The sequence below is a fragment of the Balaenoptera musculus genome, chromosome 5 (genome assembly GCF_009873245.2).
Source record: "Balaenoptera musculus isolate JJ_BM4_2016_0621 chromosome 5, mBalMus1.pri.v3, whole genome shotgun sequence".
Lineage (NCBI taxonomy): Eukaryota > Metazoa > Chordata > Mammalia > Artiodactyla > Balaenopteridae > Balaenoptera > Balaenoptera musculus.
In genome coordinates this window covers 47,980,482-47,998,791 of record NC_045789.1, presented here as the reverse complement: position 1 = coordinate 47,998,791, position 18,310 = coordinate 47,980,482, and the positions used below count along the sequence as shown (strand labels likewise).

The following is an 18,310-nucleotide window of genomic DNA, read 5'->3' as shown; positions in this document are numbered from 1 at the left end:
TCAAAGAAATGGAAAGATACCTCATACTCTTGGATTGTAAGAAATAATCTTATTAAAATGGCCATACTATCCAAAGCAATTTACAGATTTAACGCAATCCCTATCAAAATACCCCATGACATTTTTCACAGAACTAGAACAAATAATCCTAAAATTTATATGGGACCACAAAATTGCCAACGCAATCCTGAGAAAAAAGAACAAAGCTGGAGGTATAACCCTCCCAGACTTCAGACTATCCTATAAAGCTACAGTAATCAAAATAGTGTAGTACTGGCACAAAAACAAACACATAGATCAATGGAACAGAATGGAGAACCCAGAAATAAACCCAGGCACCTTCAGTCAATTAATCTATGACAAAGGAGGCAAGAATATACAGTGGAGAAAAGACAGTTTCTTCAATAAGCGATGCTGGGAAAACTGGATAGCCACATGTAAAACAATGAGATTAGAACATTTCTTCACACCATATACAAAAATAAACTCAAAATGGTTTGAAGACCTAAACGTAAAACCTGAAACAATAAAAATCCCATAAGAGAACATAGGTGGAACATTCCTTGACATATTTTCTTGGATCAGTCTCCTAAGGCAAAAGAAATAAAAGCAAAAATAAACAAATGGGACCTAATTAAATTTAAAAGTTTTTGAACAGCAGAGGAAACTTTCCATCAACAAAATGAAAAGACTACTTACAGAGTGGGAGAATATATTTGCAAATTATGTGACTGACAAGGGGTTAATATCCAAAATACACAAACAGAGCATATAACTCAATATCAAACAAACAATCCAATCAAAAAAATGAGCAGAAGTCTTGAACAGATATTTTTCCAAAGAAGACATACAGATGGCTAACAGGCACATGGAAAGATGCTCAACATCACTAATTATTAGAGAAATACAAATCAAAACCACAAAGAGGTATCACCTCATACCTGTCAGAATGGCTATCATCAAAAAGTCTACAAATAGAGAATTCCCTGGTGGTCCAGGGTTAGCACTTGCTGCTTTCACTGCTGTAGGCCCACGTTCAATCCCTGGTTGGCGAACTAAGATCCTGCAAGCCATGCAGTGCAGCCAAAAAAAAAAAAAAAAGACTACAAAAACAAATGTTGGCAAGGATGTGGAGAAAAGGGAACTCTCATACACTGTTGGTGGGAACGTAAATTGGTGCAGTCACTATGGATAACAGTATGAAGGTTCTTTAAAAAACCAAAAATAGAACTACTATATGATCCAGTAATTCCACTCCTGGGTAAATATCCAGAAAAAACAAAAACACTAATTTGAAAAGATACATGCACCCCAATGTTCACAGCAAGTAATATTTACAGTAGCCAAGACATGGAAGCAACCCAAGTGCCTATGAACAGACAACTGGATTAAGAAGATGTGACACATAGATATACACACACACATACACACACACACACAATGGATACTACTCAGCCATAAAAAAGAATGTAATACTGCCAGTTGCAGCAATGTGGATGGACATAGAGAACGTTATGTTTAGTGAAATAAGTCAGACAGAGAAATTGTTTAGATTCCACATAAGATATCACTTATATGTGAAATCTAAAAATATAATACAAATGAATATATATGCAAAACAGAAACAGACTCACAGATATAGAAAACAAACTTGTGGTTACCAAAGGGGAGAGGGATGGGGAAGGGACAAATGAGGGGTATGAGATTAACTACTATATATAAAACAGATAAGCAACAAGGATATACTGTATAGCAGAGGGTATTATACCCATTATCTCATAGTAACCTATAATGGAATATAATCTGCAAAAATAATGAATCACTATGCTGTACATCTGAAAGTAACACAATGTTGTAAATCAACTATATTTCAATTAAAAAATAATTATTTATAGTCTTGAAAGGGAAAAAACCTCTCAGTAAACTAGGAATAGCAGGGAACTTCCTCAATTTGATAAAGAACACATACAAAAACCCTACAGCTAACAGCACACTTAATGGGGAGAAGCTAGATGCTATCTTGCTAATGTCAAAAACTAGGCAAGAATGTCCCTTCTCATCAGTTCTGTTCAACATCATATTGGAAGTCATAGTTAATGAAATAAAAAGAAAAAAAAGGAAACAAAAGGTGTACAGATTTGCAAAGGAAGAAATGACTGTCTTTCTTCACAAATGACATGATTCGCTATGTAGAAAATCCCAAAGAATCAACAACAGTAACAAGAAAACTCCCGGAACAAATAAGAAATTATTGCAAGGTGTCAGGAAACAAGGTTAGTATACAAAAGTCAACTGCTGTATAAGAGCAATGAACAATTGGATTTTAAAATTAAAAACACAATACCATTCACATTAGTACCAAAGATATAGAATTCCTAGGTATAAATCTAACAAAATATGTACAAGATCTACATGAGTAACACTACAAAATTCTGATGTAAGAAATCAAAGAAGAGCTAAATAAATGGAGAGATATTCCATGTTCATTGATAAGAAGACCCAATATTGTTAAGATACCAGTTTTTTCCAACCTGATTTATGAATTAAATACAATCTTAATCAAAACCCCAATAATTCTTTAAATTTTGTTTATATTGACAAACTGATTCTAATGTTTATATGGGAAGGCAAAAACCCCAGAAGAGCTAAGACAATAGTGAAGGTGAACAAAGTTGGAGAATTGACACTATCCAAGTTCAAGATTTACTGCAGGGCTTCCCTGGTGGCGCAGTGGTTGAGAGTCTGCCTGCCAGTGCAGGGGACACGGGTTCAAGCCCTGGTCTGGGAGGATCCCACATGCTGCGGAGCAACTAGGCCCATGAGCCACGACTGCTGAGCCTGCGCGTCTGGAGCTTCTGTTCCGCAACAAGAGAGGCCGCGACAGTGAGAGGCCTGTGCACTGTGATGAAGAGTGGCCCCCACTCCCCGCAACTAGAGAAAGCCCATGCACAGAAACGAAGACCCAACACAGCCAAAAATAAATAAATAAATAAATAAAAATTAAAAAAAAAAAGATTTACTGTAATAAGACAGTGTGGTACTGGTAAGAGAACAGACAAATAGACTGATGGAACAGAATAAAATAAAGATCCCAGAAACAGTCCCACACAAATATAGCCAACTGATCTTCAACAAAAGAGCAAAGGTAATTCAATAGAGAAAAGGCACTATTTTCAACTAGTGGTGCTGGAAAAACTGGACATCCACATGCAGAAAAAAATGAATCTAGATGCAGACCTTATATCTTCCACAAAAATTAACTCAAAGTGAATCACAGACCTAAATGTAAAATTCCAGACTATAAAACTCCTAGAGGATAATATAGGAGAAAATTTAGATGACCTTAGGTTTAGTGATGACTTTTTAGATACAATATCAAAAGCATGATCCATGAAAGAAAAATATCAGTAAATTGTACTTTATTAACCTTAAAAACTTTTCTTTGTGAAAGATAATGTTTAAAAAAATGGAAATATAAACCACAGACTGGCAGAAAATCTTTTCAAAACACATAACTGATAAAAGACTGGTAACCAAAATACACCCCAAAAAAGAACCTCTTAAAATTCAACAATAAGAAAAATTTTTAAATGCCCATTTAAAAAATGGGTAAAAGTTTGGAACAGACATCTCACCATAGAAAATATGTATATGGTAAAGAAACATATGAAAATAGGCTCAACATTGTATTTCATTAAGGAATTTCAAAGTCAAACAACAAGATATCATACTACACTACATTCCTATTAGAATGGCTAAAATCCAAACACTGACAACACCAAATGTTGTCAAGGAAGGGGAGCAACAGGAACTCTTATTCACTGCTGGTGAGATTACAAAATGGTACAGCCTCTTTGGAAGACAGTTTCGTAGTTTCTTACAAAACTAAACATGCTCTTACTATACAATGCAGCAATCATGCTCTGTAGTATTTACCTAACAGAGTTGAAAACTTATGTCTGTGCAAAACCTGCACATAGGTGTTTGTCTGCACATAGATTTATTCATAATCTGCCAAAACTTGGAAGCAATCAAGATATCCTTCAATAGGTGAATGGATAAACAAACTGTGGTACATCCATACTATGGAATATTATTCAGTGAAAAAGAAATTAGCTGCTAAGGGATGAAAAGATATGAAGGAATCTTGCAAGCATATTGCTAAGTGAAAGAAGCCAATCTGAAAAGACTATATACTATATGATTCCAATTATATGATATTCTGGAAAAGACAAAACTACAAAGAGAGTAAAAAGATCACTGGTTGCCAGGGGTTCAGGGGAAGGGGGGAACAGATGAACAGGTGAAACACAGGGCATTTTTAGAGCAGTGAAACTATTTTGTATAATACTATAATGGTCGATACACACCATCATACATATGTCAAAACCCACAGCATGTACAAGGAGTGAACCCCAATGTAAATTATAGACTTTAGTTAATAATAATGTATCAATATTGGCTTATCAGTTGTAACAAATGTACCACACTAATGCAAGATATTGGTAATAGGAGAAACTGGGGGGAGGGAGGGGTAGGGCAAAGGGAGTCTATGGGAGCTCTCTAAACTTTCTGCTCAATTCTCTGTAAAGCTAAAACTACCCTAAAAAAATAGTCTAGTAATTTAAAAAGAAAAAAAAAGAAACCGTGAACTTTGGAAGCAAAAATGACAACATAAAATCATATCAATTTATATCTTTATCAGTAAGGTATGATACAAGAGTGGCCATTATGCTGCACCCTTCCCATTACCGTTTGACCATTTTATATGCAAAATTGTTAGTTTTGCATTAATATGCAGCAATTATTATTTGTTTATAAATGAGTTTGAACATTTTTCATGTTTATTGACTATATGCATTTCTTATGTGAATTTTGTATCCATATCTTTAGTACACTTTTCTTTTAGAGTATATGCTATCTTCATCTGGGTATGTAAAAACTCTCTATATTATACACATTAACCCTTTATTTATTAGAAATATTTTTCTAGTTTGTGATTTCATTTTGATTTTGTTTCTGGTGGTTTTGTGATTTAAGTTTTATTTACTCAAAATAATCAATCGTTCTTTTTTAATTAATTAATTAATTAATTAATTAATTAATTTTGGCTGTGTTGGGTCTTTGTTGCTGTGCGCAGGCTCTCTTTAGTTGCAGCGAGCGGGGGCTACTCTTCATTGCAGTGTGTGGGCTTCTCATTGCGGTGGCTTCTCTTGTTGTGGAGCATGGGCTCTAGGCGAGCGGGCTCAGTAGTTGTGGCTTGTGGGCTCTAGAGTGCAGGCTCAGTAGTTGTGGCGCACAGGCTTAGTTGCTCCGCGGCACGTGGGATCTTCCCAGACCAGGGCTCGAACCCGTGTCCCTTGCATTGGCAGGTGGATTCTTAACCTCTGCATCACCAGGGAAGTCCCAATCGTTCCTTTTAATGTTTATAAATCTTGTAATACTTTCAGGATTCATTTTTAATACTTTTGCTGTTTGATTCATATGGAACATATTTTGATTTATAACATGAGCAAAATACACTTTTAAAAATTAGAAAATAGCTAGGAAATGAATAATTTAAAAACATTCTTTACATATGACTCCTGTCTGGCTGGTAAAGAAATAGCTACATATAAGCTCTTCCTGAAGTTACTGGAGCCCGTCAAAGAATCTTGCTCTCTCCCACTCCAATCTCTGACCCTTAGGATACACATTAAGGCTATTGCTAGGGGACATACATTTTCAAGTTAAAACTTCTACAAGCTTTTTTGGTTTCAAGGGAAGAATATAAGCTTATACTGTTGTTGTTAAACTTAAGGTTTATTTTGTGATTTGATTAGCTTCCTATTATATTTTGACTCTGAAATCAGTTTATGTTAAATTTGTTTCCAAAATACCTTGCAAATTATCTCTCTAATGTACCTCCATCTTCCCGAAATACTGTTCTCTCTAATGGCCTTGAGTCCATTACAGGCAAACTTATGAGTTATAATGTAAGATAAGTAATGTCTAGGGAGAATGTGTGCTTCTCAACTCCTCCTAGCTCCATTCTCCAAAGATAGAAGATGAATGTAAAAGCTAAAAATAAAAGCTTGATCTCATTCAGTTTGAATTAGACTATTCTATTTTGAGAATGTCTGACCAAATCCATCTCCTATAATACTTATGTTCCTGTCAGAAGGCAGTAATAAAAATGGAATATAAATATCCTGTTTAGACTATAAACATATTATTTATATTGTATACTAAAAATGGGTGAGTAGGAAATAAGACAAAAGTTACAAAGTGTTGCTGAAAATCTTGCTCACATCATGGGTACTTCAATGACAAAGATCAAGCACAGCTAGCACAAATTACAGTGCATGTGTATGGAATATGATATATAAACAAAATAAATTATATGATCCTGGAAATATTTTATTTTTATATGCTACAATAGCCTTTATCTGAAACTTTCATCTAAAATCTTCTATGTCAAGCTACCAATTATTTGTGTGTATGTGTCTGTCTGTGTAGGTATGTATTTAGATACACATACATATATACATGTTCTTGGTGTTTGAGCTTGGATCAAATCACATAATATAATTTTTCTGGTTCTACCATTTTCTCACCTGTTAAAACTAGGGCAATCAATTGGATACTTTTTAATGCCTTTGTACCTCCAAAATGGTATAATACTCATTCACAAAGACCTAATGAAATACACTATTTGTTCAGGTAGAGTATCTATTTATGTCATCATCCATTTATTTTGTTTATAAACAGCATTCAACAGTGTGGTGTAGAGAATCAGTACAGTATAACTGGCTAAGGAGACAGGTTCTAAGCTCAGGCTATCTTGGTTAAGTGTTGGCACAACTGGGTTTTTGGAGTGTGAACTCTGTAAGTCACTTAGCTTCTCCAAGCCTCAGTTTCCTCCTCTGTAAAGTAAGTATAATAACAGCACTTATCTCGTGTGGGTGGTTGTGAGGAATAAATTATATAATCTATAGAAAGTATGCTGCACAGTGCCTGGTGTTCAGTAAGTAATCACTATTATTAGAATCATGGAACAAAAAGACTAAAATGAAACGAGATAAATGAAGGGGCAATGCAGAACAAAGCACATAGAAATATTCTTGTTTTTTTTTTAAATTTTATTTATTTATTTTATTTATGGCTGTGTTGGGTCTTCGTTTCTGTGCCAGGGCTTTCTCCAGCTGTGGCAAGCGGGGGCCACTCTTCATCGCGGTGCGCGGGCCTCTCACTATCGTGGCCTCTCTCGTTGAGGAGCACAGGCTCCAGACGCGCAGGCCCAGTAATTGTGGCTCACGGGCCCAACGGGCCCAGTTGCTCCGTGGCATGTGGGATCTTCCCAGACCAGGGCTCGAACCCGTGTCCCCTGCATTGGCAGGCAGATTCTCAAACACTGTGCCACCAGGGAAGCCCGAAATATTCTACTTTTAAACGTAAAACTTGGCATTTAGTTTTGCTCTATCTGAAGCCCCACTAAAATGACACTAAAGAAATTAACAAGGATAAAGAGGAAAGGAGAGATAACATTAGATGAGTAATGATGATAAAATTTTGGGAGATGGAAAGCAAATAGGTAATTCATAATTAATTTAGTAGAATAAAGAAAGCTAGGGCTTCCCTGGTGGCGCAGTGGTTAAGAATCTGCCTGCCAATGCAGGGGACACGGGTTCGAGCCCTGGTCTGGGAAGATCCCACATGCCGCGGAGCAACTAAGCCCGTGAGCCACAACTACTGAGCCTGCGCGTCTGGAGCCTGTGCTCCGCAACGGGAGAGGCTGCGACAGTGAGAGGCCCGCGCACCGTGATGAAGGGTGGCCCCCACTTGCCGCAACTGGAGAAAGCCCTCGCACAGAAACGAAGACCCAACACAGCCAAAAATAAATAAATAAATTAATTAATTAAAAAAAAAAAAAAAAAAAAGAAAGGTAAAACATCAAGTACCTGCACAGAAGTAGCCAGGAAGCAGCAAGCTGCTCTGCCTCAGAGTATTTCAGAAAGACTCAGGAAATGGAGGCCTTGTGTATTTCTAAAGGCCAGGGTAAGGGACAGGGCAGCAAAATGGGAGGACTGGCTAAAAGTTTATGGTAGAAGCTGTGAGAATACCAGGTGTACTCCCCACGTAGTCAGGTAATAATTCGTTCTTTTCCCCTAAATACATTTAGAGGCTTAGTCTCTGGGTGAGGTTGAACCAAAGGACTTGAGGCTCCAAAAGGATATCTGGCATGGCAGGAGTAAGGTTGCAAACTGAAAATATAAGCATAAAGTAAGATTTATAGATATATAGATACCCCAGATTCCCTGCCCCACTCACCTCTCAGAATACTGGCGGATAGATTTATATCTACAAGTCTGTAGTAAGACAATCGCTCTTTAAGGGAATTAACAGGACCAAGAAAAAAAACTAAGATAATTTTTGGATCCCTCAGTTAAAAAGTAATACCTAACCACCTACTAGCTAACAAATCCTGTGAACCTTACAAAGTGCTTTTCATTGGCTTTTTAGGGCCTCAGTCTTAAATATGAATGGACAGCCAATGATCACCAAACAGTGAAGGAAAATCTCCAACATGAAAGACAGACATCAGAACAAACAGAAAAAAAATGAATTCAAAGAAACGGCAATAATTCAGGTAACAGAAGAAATTACTGAAAAACTGATACTAATATCCTTAAACGGAAATGAGGAAGTACCACATCCACAAAAGAACATGAAACTATATAAAGAGAAGATTTAAAAAACAGAAAAGGCTCCTGGAAATTTTTTAAAATACATGATATCAGAAAAAAAATTCAATAGATGTTTGGAAGATAGAGTTGAGGAGTTTTCCCAGAAGGTGGGAATAAAATATGAGGAGATGGAAATTGGAAGTCAAAATTAAAGGAGATTAGAGAATAAATCCAGAAGGCTTAATAGGTGACTTAACAGGAATTCTAGAAAGAGAGAACTGAAAAAGTGAAGGAAGAAAATGATCAAATAAATGACACAAGAAAATTTCAGAGAAGAAGAACATAAGAGCCTGCACAATGAAGGGAAAAAGACCCCCAGCAGAGATCACCCTGAAATGAATACCAGACGTAAAGAAAAGACTCTAAAAGCTTTGAGAAACAAACAGGTCACATACAAAAGCCCTGGAATAAAAATGGCACAATAGCAACAACATTTTGCACATCAATCAAATGTAAGTGAAGAATAAAGGTATTTTCAGACATGCAAGGTTTTAAAACACTTAATGAATGAAATGCACCCATTCTCAGGAAACCACTGGATTATATAATCTCTGCCAAATGCTGGCGAGGCTGTGGAACAAGAGGAACTCTCATTCACAGCTAGTGGGAGTGTAAAATGGTACAGCCACCTTGGAAGACAGTTTGGTAGTTTCTCACAAAACTAAACAGATTCTTACCATATGACCCAGCAATCATGCTCTTGATATTTGCCCAAAGGAGTTGAAAACATGTCCACATGAAAACCTGCACATGGGTGTTTATAGCAGCTTTATTCACAATCACCAAACTTTGGAAGCAACCAAGGTGCCCTTTAGTAGATGAACAGATAAACTGTGGTACATCCAGACAGTGAATATTCAGTGCTAAAAAGAAATGAACTACCAAGCCATGAAAAGACATGGAGGAATCTTAAATACATATTACTAAGTGAAAGAAGCCAATCTGAAAAGGCTACATACTGTATGATTCCAACTCAATGACATTCTGGAAAAGGTAAAACTGGGAGACAATAAAAAGATCAATGGTTGCCAGGGGTGGAATGGGGGGAAGGCAGAACTTTTAGGAAAGTGAAAATACTTTGTATGATATGAAAATGATGGATATATGTCAATTATGACCTATGTATAAACATTTGTCCAAATCCATAGAATGTACCACGCCAAGAGCAAACCCCAAGGTAAACTATGGACTTTGGGTGATTATGATGTGTCGATGTAGGTTCATCCTTGATAACACACCATTCTGGTGAACGATGTTGATAATGCGGAGGCTGTGCATGTGTGAGGGCAGGGAGTATATGGGAGATCTTTGTATCTTCTTTTCAATTTTGGTGTGAATCTAAAACTGCTCTAAAAAATAGTCTTGAAAAAAAGGCAGCAAAAAGAGCAGACAAAAATATGACTAGAAACCAAGAGAAACAATGGTCACAAGTTCATAGGGGATTCAGATAATGGAGTTATCACATACCAATTTAAAAAATAAAGTTACTTAATAGTACAAGTCTCAGAAGGAAACAAGAGAATGGGGCAGACAAAATAGTCAAGAATATAAAAGATAAACATTTTCCAAAATCAATGAAAGATATCAATCCACACATCCAGGAAGATCAGTGAGCCCCAAGAAAGATAAATATAAAGAAGACTACACATAGGCACATCACAGTCAAACTGCTTAAACCAAAACAAAGAGAAAATCTTTAAAGTGGTTAGAGAAAAAAAGTACCTCCCAAAAAGCGACAATAAGACTTAAAACTGACTTGTCAGTAGAAACAATGAAAACCTGAACACAGTATTTTACAATGAATTCATTCACCCATTAGACAAATATGTACTGAATACTTACCACATGCTAGATACTGTTCCAGGTGCTTGGAACACATCAGTGAATAAAACAAAGAATGTATGTTACATTTAATGTGTAAAATTATATAATAAACATTTTTAAGGGAAGAAATTGTATAAAACATGCTTAACAGTCTATTTAGATAATACACTTCATTACTGCTGTTAGAATTACAATTAAAGTTTTAAATTTAATAGACTTATGACTAGTATTTTTTCAGTGATGGATGAGATTCTTTATAATCAAGTACAGTCTATGTATTACTAGGCTGGATTTTGGCTAAAGAAAAGTCATGGAATTTCAGAGCTGATCTGCTAGAAAACCCTAGAGATGATCTATAGTCCAGACTCCTCATTAGAGGTGAAAAGGAACAATATATTTAACTCAGTTTCCAAGGGCACACAAAGTAGTTAGAGACACATCTTAAGTCCCAGTGACTCCTGGTCAAATGTTCTTTGTTATGTTTGTTGTTTGCTTCATGGGGAGAGCGGTTTAATTTAATTTTTATCAATGTAACCTGCATATAGTTTTAAAGGTAAAGTGATTTTATAACACTTAAAACAAAAAGCAGCAGTCTCCTTCCCTTCCTCTGCCCACCTCCAAGTTCCAGTCTCCAGAGAGAACCATGTTAACTTCTAATATTAATAATATTCTTTTGTTTGATGGAATGTTACTTGCTGTGTGATAGCTAGTTTATCAGTGCACATAACTCATGTGTGTGAAAAGAGTCCATTTCAACTTTTTCATTCTGCAGTGCATGCTTTTCATTTAAATGCGTAAGCAGGATAACTGGTAGGTTACTAGCAACCCTGTTGCTATACGTACAATAGGACTATTAACTAATGAAATTGATTTTCATGTGTGATTTCATGTGTGATTAGACTATAAGACTAGTTACCTACATGAGATAGGAAGCTGGCTGCAGACTGGGAAGACGGTACATTAGAATGAGAATGGGCAGCAGATGATGGCTGTAGAAGGCGTGGTTTCACGGAAGAATTGGAGGTGTATCCAGGGCCCTTAAGTTCCTGGAAGACAATATACATGTGAGCAAAATAACTGTCAACGTACAGTGAGAACTGTGAAATCAAAATGTATTTTTGCAAATATAATTTCAGTCTTACATGTTGAACTTCTACAAAGTTTTAAGCTAAAGTATTAAGCAAGATGATTCTGGTGTATGTTACTCTTTGGGGACTAATCATGGGCTTAGGAAGATGCCTTCACACTTCTGATGGATAAAATCATTCCAGATGTGAAAACATATCTCAGATGGGATGCTACTACGTTGGTTTCTAACTTTGCCAAACACTCCACACGACTTCTGACTTCTACTACGTTGGTTTCTAACTTTGCCAAACACTCCACACTACTTCTGACTACTGAGAAAGATCCTCTCCAACTATGGAGTGCTCTTGCCTGTGAAAACATCCAGTATTGAGACTTTAAAGTAAGTCTGCAACTTTAAAATATACTTGAAAAACAGACATATACTCCAGTGGAAAAATCTATTTTTAAAGAACACATGTTTTGTCATGCAAATTACATCATTATTCTATTCTCTAAACAAGCCAAACATACTTGACCTCCTGTATACAAACCTCTGGTTCCCCAAGGTAGGTACTTCTATGTTTCCCTCATTCAGTATAGACTTAACATAAAGCATGGTGCTTCAACTTGTTACTATATATGAAAAGGATAGGTATAATCTGTACAATGTACAGATTTTATAATTGCTAATATTAGATAATGTTAAAAGTACACTTGAATGTATCTAAAGTACATGGGGAAAATATGAAAGTATATCAAACCAAGGCATAATTTTTGCTTAAACTACTATTTTTGATGAAAAAAGATCTTACTTTTACATCCAAAGTGTGTTGAAGTTTTAGGCGCACAGATTCTTGTTCCTGACGCTGTATTATATCTTGACATTCTGCAAACTGCAAAGATGCCTACAATCAAGCAACCACATGTGGTTTATCCTCCATTCTTCATGCAATTTTATTTTATTAATGTATAAATGCAGAGTCGCCATCTCTTCAAGGAAACTTCCCCTGTTCTTGGCACATGGTATTACATTTATCTATTTATTTATCTGTTTTATTCAGAAAACTTGAGAGTAATTGGAGGCCACGTCTTTATCCTCTGTAGCCCCAGCATCTACATGGCATTTAGTATGTGGAGGGCACTCAAAAGAATGAATGAACTAAGGATGAAATGAGCAAACAGCTTTAGCAACGTAAAAACATTTCTATAAAAATAAACACAACTGAAATTCATTGAGTCAATATATCATGTTCTAAGACCTAAGTTTGAATAGGTGGGATCACAGGTCATTTTCTATCACCATGAAGGCTCTGATTTCTCAAGAATCAACAACTAGTCTTGGTATATTTTTAGGCTTCTAGAGTTTTCAGGTGACACAAAGAGAGATTTACTTCTCTACAATAAATGGAAATGACAAATACAGTGTCATCATTGATCCTTCTCATTCTTTAAGCTGTGTTCCCTACCTGCACTTTCTTTTCTTCTTTTTTTAATTAATTATTTGTTGTTTTTTTAAATTTTTGGCTGTGTTGGGTCATCGTTGCTGTGTGCGGGCTTTCTCTAGTTGCGGTGAGCGGGGGCTACTCTTCGTTGCAGTGAGTGGGCTTCTCACTGTCGCGGCTTCTGTTGTTGCAGAGCACAGGCGCTAGGCGCACAGGCTTCAGTAGTTGTGGCACATGGGCTCAGTAGTTGTGGCTTGTGGGCTCTTGAGCGCAGGCTCGGTAGCTGTGGTGCACGGGCTTAGCTGCTCCGCGGCATGTGGGATCTTCCCGGGCCAGGGCTCGAACCTGTGTCCCTTGCATTGGCAGGCAGATTCTCAACCACTGTGCCACCAGGGAAGCTCCCTACCTGCACTTTTTGAACTCCACAAAGTGCCAGACGTTAGCATTACTTTATCTCTGTATGGATATTTTTAACAGACTGTATTCTACCTAGTATTCAAGTCCTTCTTTGATGGTAAGTTAGATTGGTGGTATTTTTAGCTATTCAGGTCACGAAGGATACGAGGAGCATCTTACACCTTATATCTTACTGCTCTTGTGACCTGTTAGCCAGAAAAAAGATAATTTTGTAAAAAGTATGCATCATGACTATGTTTTTAAAGCTCAGCCTTCTGTACAGGATACAGTTTTTTTCTTGTGTGAGGTGACCGGGATACAATACAGTTTGGCAGATTTGGTTCCTATCAACATGGTGCTTTCATTCAGAACAATTCTACTTGGTTAATAACTATTTAGGTGATAACTAATTTATATATTTAGTTAATAACCACCTTATCAAGAGCAACTTCCATATTAGCAACCTTTTCTTTCAATCGGCGTTCCTGAGATCGTAGGACTTCTAGTTCTCCCGCCATCTTGTTTTTCTCTGTTGCAACAGTACTCAATTCCTGGCTTAATTTTGTCTTTTCTTCTTTTAGAAAATGTTTTTCCTACAATTACAGAGGAGCAAATATCAGAAATAATATGCTGATGTAGATGCTGAGATGTGATGGAAATATAAAACTATTATGCAAAGATCTGAACTATAGCTTAATTTGTTTATGGGTTGGAGTTAGGAGCTGCTAGAATTACGTTACCATGTTCTCTCTCATTTTTATCACTACTAGTTTATTACTTCTTTCTAGGCTTATTAAATCTTTGATAAAACCTATGAAATATGTAATAGCTGTGTTGTCATAAAAAAGAGACAGTGTTGTGGTGAATTGAGATTGAGTAATCACATACCAAATCAAATTGAAACTTCTTTAAAATGACACAAGAGATTTAAAGAAGACACACGTATTTGAAATCTTTATGGGTTTTCTATTTTGTTTCAAGGTTGAATATTAATTTCACAAATGGTTAAATGTTAATTTCACAAATGCCTACTGTAGACCCTCTGGCATAAAGAGAAATAGGACACACAGCTCCTGTCCTCAAAGTCACTGTGATCCAGTGATGAGAATGAGCTTACTGATAAACTTATGGAGGACCTTTGGTATCTAACAAAATTTCATTAAAATTAGTTCATTCCCTTAAAATACATCATGAAATGGGTAGCAAAGAACAAATGCATAGTAATCAAGTTAACATATAAACCTGAACTTACTGAGTCTATATTTCTTTCTATATATATTTTTTTTTCATAGAGAAAATGTTTAATGTAAACAAGGTAGTAGGTATCACCACTGTAATACACATTTTGGATACAAATAGTTTTTCCTTTTCTGATGAGTTAGGCAGAAGAGGCTGCAGAAAGAAAGAAGGATTAATTTTTCAAGCTGCCTCCTTCCCGTTTGAGGGGAATGCCATTGAGCTTTGATGAACACCTTCCTTTACTGGGGGCAGGTGTTTCTGGTGACAGCAGGCAGTAACCTCTTACTGCCCTAAGTACCCTTGGGGAGGACGAGGATAAGCCCTGCTTTAGGTTCCAAATAGGCAAATAATGGAAGAAGAAAAAGAAAAGAACAAATTTAGGATAAGAAATGGAGGGGAGAAAAAAGTGGGAAAGAACAAAAGCACAGGAAATAAATAAGTCCATATGATGAGGGGTAGGCACAAATGTATGTACATATTTGTTAATATTTAGCCTCATTCTAAAAAAAAGTATTTCAGCATTTTCGGTAAGGGGAAAGCAATTATTTTAGTTGCCCCTATTTTCTGCTTATGCTGTTTACCTTCTCATCTCCATTACAGTCAGTTCTGTTATAACTCTTCTTCTAAAAGTGCAAATTTGTTCCAAAGTGATTGAGGTTATCAGGGAACATTTGAGTATAACACAAATTTCACATCTACTTATGCACAGTTTCATTTATGAGAAATACAGGGTCAATGCAGAAAACAGCACCCAGCTAAACAGAGCTGCACAGAAATACACAAAAAGCATACATACACACTCTTCAAACAACTATCAGCTCCCTCAGTTTACCTTGGGTTATGAGCTATGTCCATGCACATCCTGTGTTACAGGAAACCCACCTTCTACCCCTTAACAACTCCCACGCTGCAGTTCTTCAATGCACAAGCAAACTTCAGGTCTTTTTTAAGATAAAGGGCCATCCTAATTGTAGTATTTATGTATCTCTTAACCATTTAACATGTGTAAAACTGTGTTACCATTTTCATTAGGTTCCTATTTTTCTTTTGTCACTGATGAAGTTCGTTAGTGTGGTGCTCCTAATCCCACTGTTCTGATGAGCCCCATGGTGGTTTTTATTGCACACTTTTGCATAGCGTGGTGATTTCAGTAACACATATGTTGCATTAGAGCAGAACTGAATATGCTTTGTTTATAACCATTCTGTCTCTCTACCACGAATATCCTTTTGCCTACTTCTTGCAGTTAAAATATTAGCTCTTGGACAGCTACATGTAAAAAAAATGAAATTAGAACATTCTTTAACACTATACACAAAAATAAACTCAAAATGGATTAAAGACCTAAATGTAAGACCGGACACTATAAAACCCTTAGAGGAAAACATAGGAAGAACACTCTGACATAAATTGCAGCAATATCTTTTTCAATCCGTCTCCCAGAGTAATGGAAATAAAAACAAAAATAAACAAATGTGACCTAACTAGACTCAAAAGCTTTTGCACAGCAAAGGAAACCACAAACAAAACAAAAAAACAACCCACAGAATGGGAGAAAATATTGCAAATGATGTGACCGACAAAGGATTCGTCTCCAAAATTTACAAACAGCTCATGCGGCTTAATGTCATAAAAACAAACAACCCAATCAAAAAATGGGCAGAAGACCTAAATAGACATTTCTCCAGAGAGGACATACAGATGGCCAAGAGGCACATGAAAAGATGTTCAACATCACTAATTATTAGAGAAATAAAAATCAAAACTACAATGAGATATCACCCCACACCAGTCAGAATGGCCATCATCAAAAAATCTACAAACAATAAAATGCTGGAGAGGGTGTGGAGAAAACAGAACCCTCCTATACTGTTGGTGGGAATGTAAATTGGTGCAGCCACTATGGAGAACAGTATGGAGGTTCCTTAAAAAACTGAAAATAGAGCTACCATATGATTCAGCAATCCCGCTCCTGGGCATATATCCGAAGAAAATCATGGTTCGAAAGGATACATGCGCCCCAATGTTCACTGCAGCACTGTTAATAATAGCCAGGACATGGAAGCAACCTAAATGTCTATCGACAGATGAATGGATAAAGAAGATGTGATACGTCTATACAATGGAATATTACTCAGCCATAAAAAAGAATGAAAATAATGTCATTTGCAGCAACACGGATGGACCTGGAGATTATCATACTAAGTGAAGTAAGTCAGACAGAGAAAGACAAATATCGTATGATATCGCTTATATGCAGAATCTGAAGAAAAAGATACAAATGAACTTATTTACAAAACAGAAACAGACTCACAGACTTAGAGAACGAACTTAGGGTTACTGGGGAGAAGGGTCGTGGAGAGGGATAGATTGGGAGTTTGGGATTGACATATACACACTGCTGTATTTAAAGTACAATAGATAACCAACAAGGACGTATTGTATAGCACAGGGAACTCTGCTCAATATTCTGTAACAACCAAAATAGGAAAAGAATTTGAAAAAGAATAGATACATGGGGACTTCCCTGGTGGCACAGTGGTTAAGAATCCGCCTGCCAATGAAGGGGACACGGGTTTGAGCCCTGGTTTGGGAAGATCCCACATGCCACGGAGCAACTAAGTCCGTGTGCCACAACTACTGAAGCCCACACCCCTGGAGCCCACAACAGGAAACTAAGCCTGTGCACCACAACGGGAAAAGCCACCTCAATGAGAAGCCCATGCACCGCAACGAAGAGTAGTCCCTGTTCGCCACAACTAGAGAAAGCCCGTGCGCAGCAATGAAGAACCAACGTAGCCAAAAATAAATAAATAAATAAATAAATAAATAAATTTATTTTTAAAAAAAGAATAGATACATGCAAAAAAATAATAAAAGAGGACCAAGGAAAAAAATAATAAAATAAAATAAAATTCATTCCAGAGTAGTTACAAAAAAAAAAAAAATACTAGTTCTTTCAAGGTCCTGCTCAAATGTTCCTTCAGGAACTTTCTCCTCATTCTCTCTGTCAGAAATAAACTCTTGTCTTTCTTCCATCATACTTTGTATCTCTGCTACGTCCTATTCTGTGTTGTAGTTTACTAACGAGTGAACATATTGGCTTCCCCCATTCCAAGGACAGAGACTTACCTTGTTTGCATTTGCCATGGACTCTTCTAAAAATTGTATCTTGCTCTGAAGGGCATCTATCTGACCTCTTTTAGCTGTAATTTGTTTTTGCATCCCCATTGCCACTTTCATAGCTGGAAAAAAAAGGAACTAAACTGTGTCTTAGTTTCTAAAGTTTCTAAATTTTGAGAGGTGACTATAATTTGATGGTCAAACATTATGAGAAGGTGACAGGTAAGATTCCTCTAAAGCACCCGGACAGTTTCAAGGAAGTGTTCACAGAAAATGTCTTCAGATTTCACAATATTGGGATATAACAATTTTCAGCAGTTACTCAGAGGTTTTGAGCTCCGAAATGTATATAAATGATGATGTTTTGTGATTCCTTGTTAGAATTAATTTCATTGGCCATCATAATTTGCCGTATCTCCAACAGTAATAAATAATGCTGACCAAGTTCATACTTACACATATAGGAAATAAATACACACAAAATATATACAG

General features: G+C 36.5%; 1 protein-coding gene across 1 annotated transcript in view; it reads right to left on the bottom strand.

Annotated features, from left to right (window-relative positions):
- CCDC158 (coiled-coil domain containing 158) overlaps positions 1-18,310 on the bottom strand; it is an 86,084-nt gene that overhangs the window by 32,504 nt on the left and 35,270 nt on the right. Inside the window, exons 13-16 of the mRNA XM_036853623.1 lie at positions 17,828-17,940; positions 13,891-14,049; positions 12,431-12,523; positions 11,471-11,596 (exon numbers count right to left, since the gene is read on the bottom strand). Of these exons, the coding sequence (XP_036709518.1) occupies positions 11,471-11,596; positions 12,431-12,523; positions 13,891-14,049; positions 17,828-17,940 (491 nt within the window). The remainder of the gene's footprint in view (positions 1-11,470; positions 11,597-12,430; positions 12,524-13,890; positions 14,050-17,827; positions 17,941-18,310) is intronic.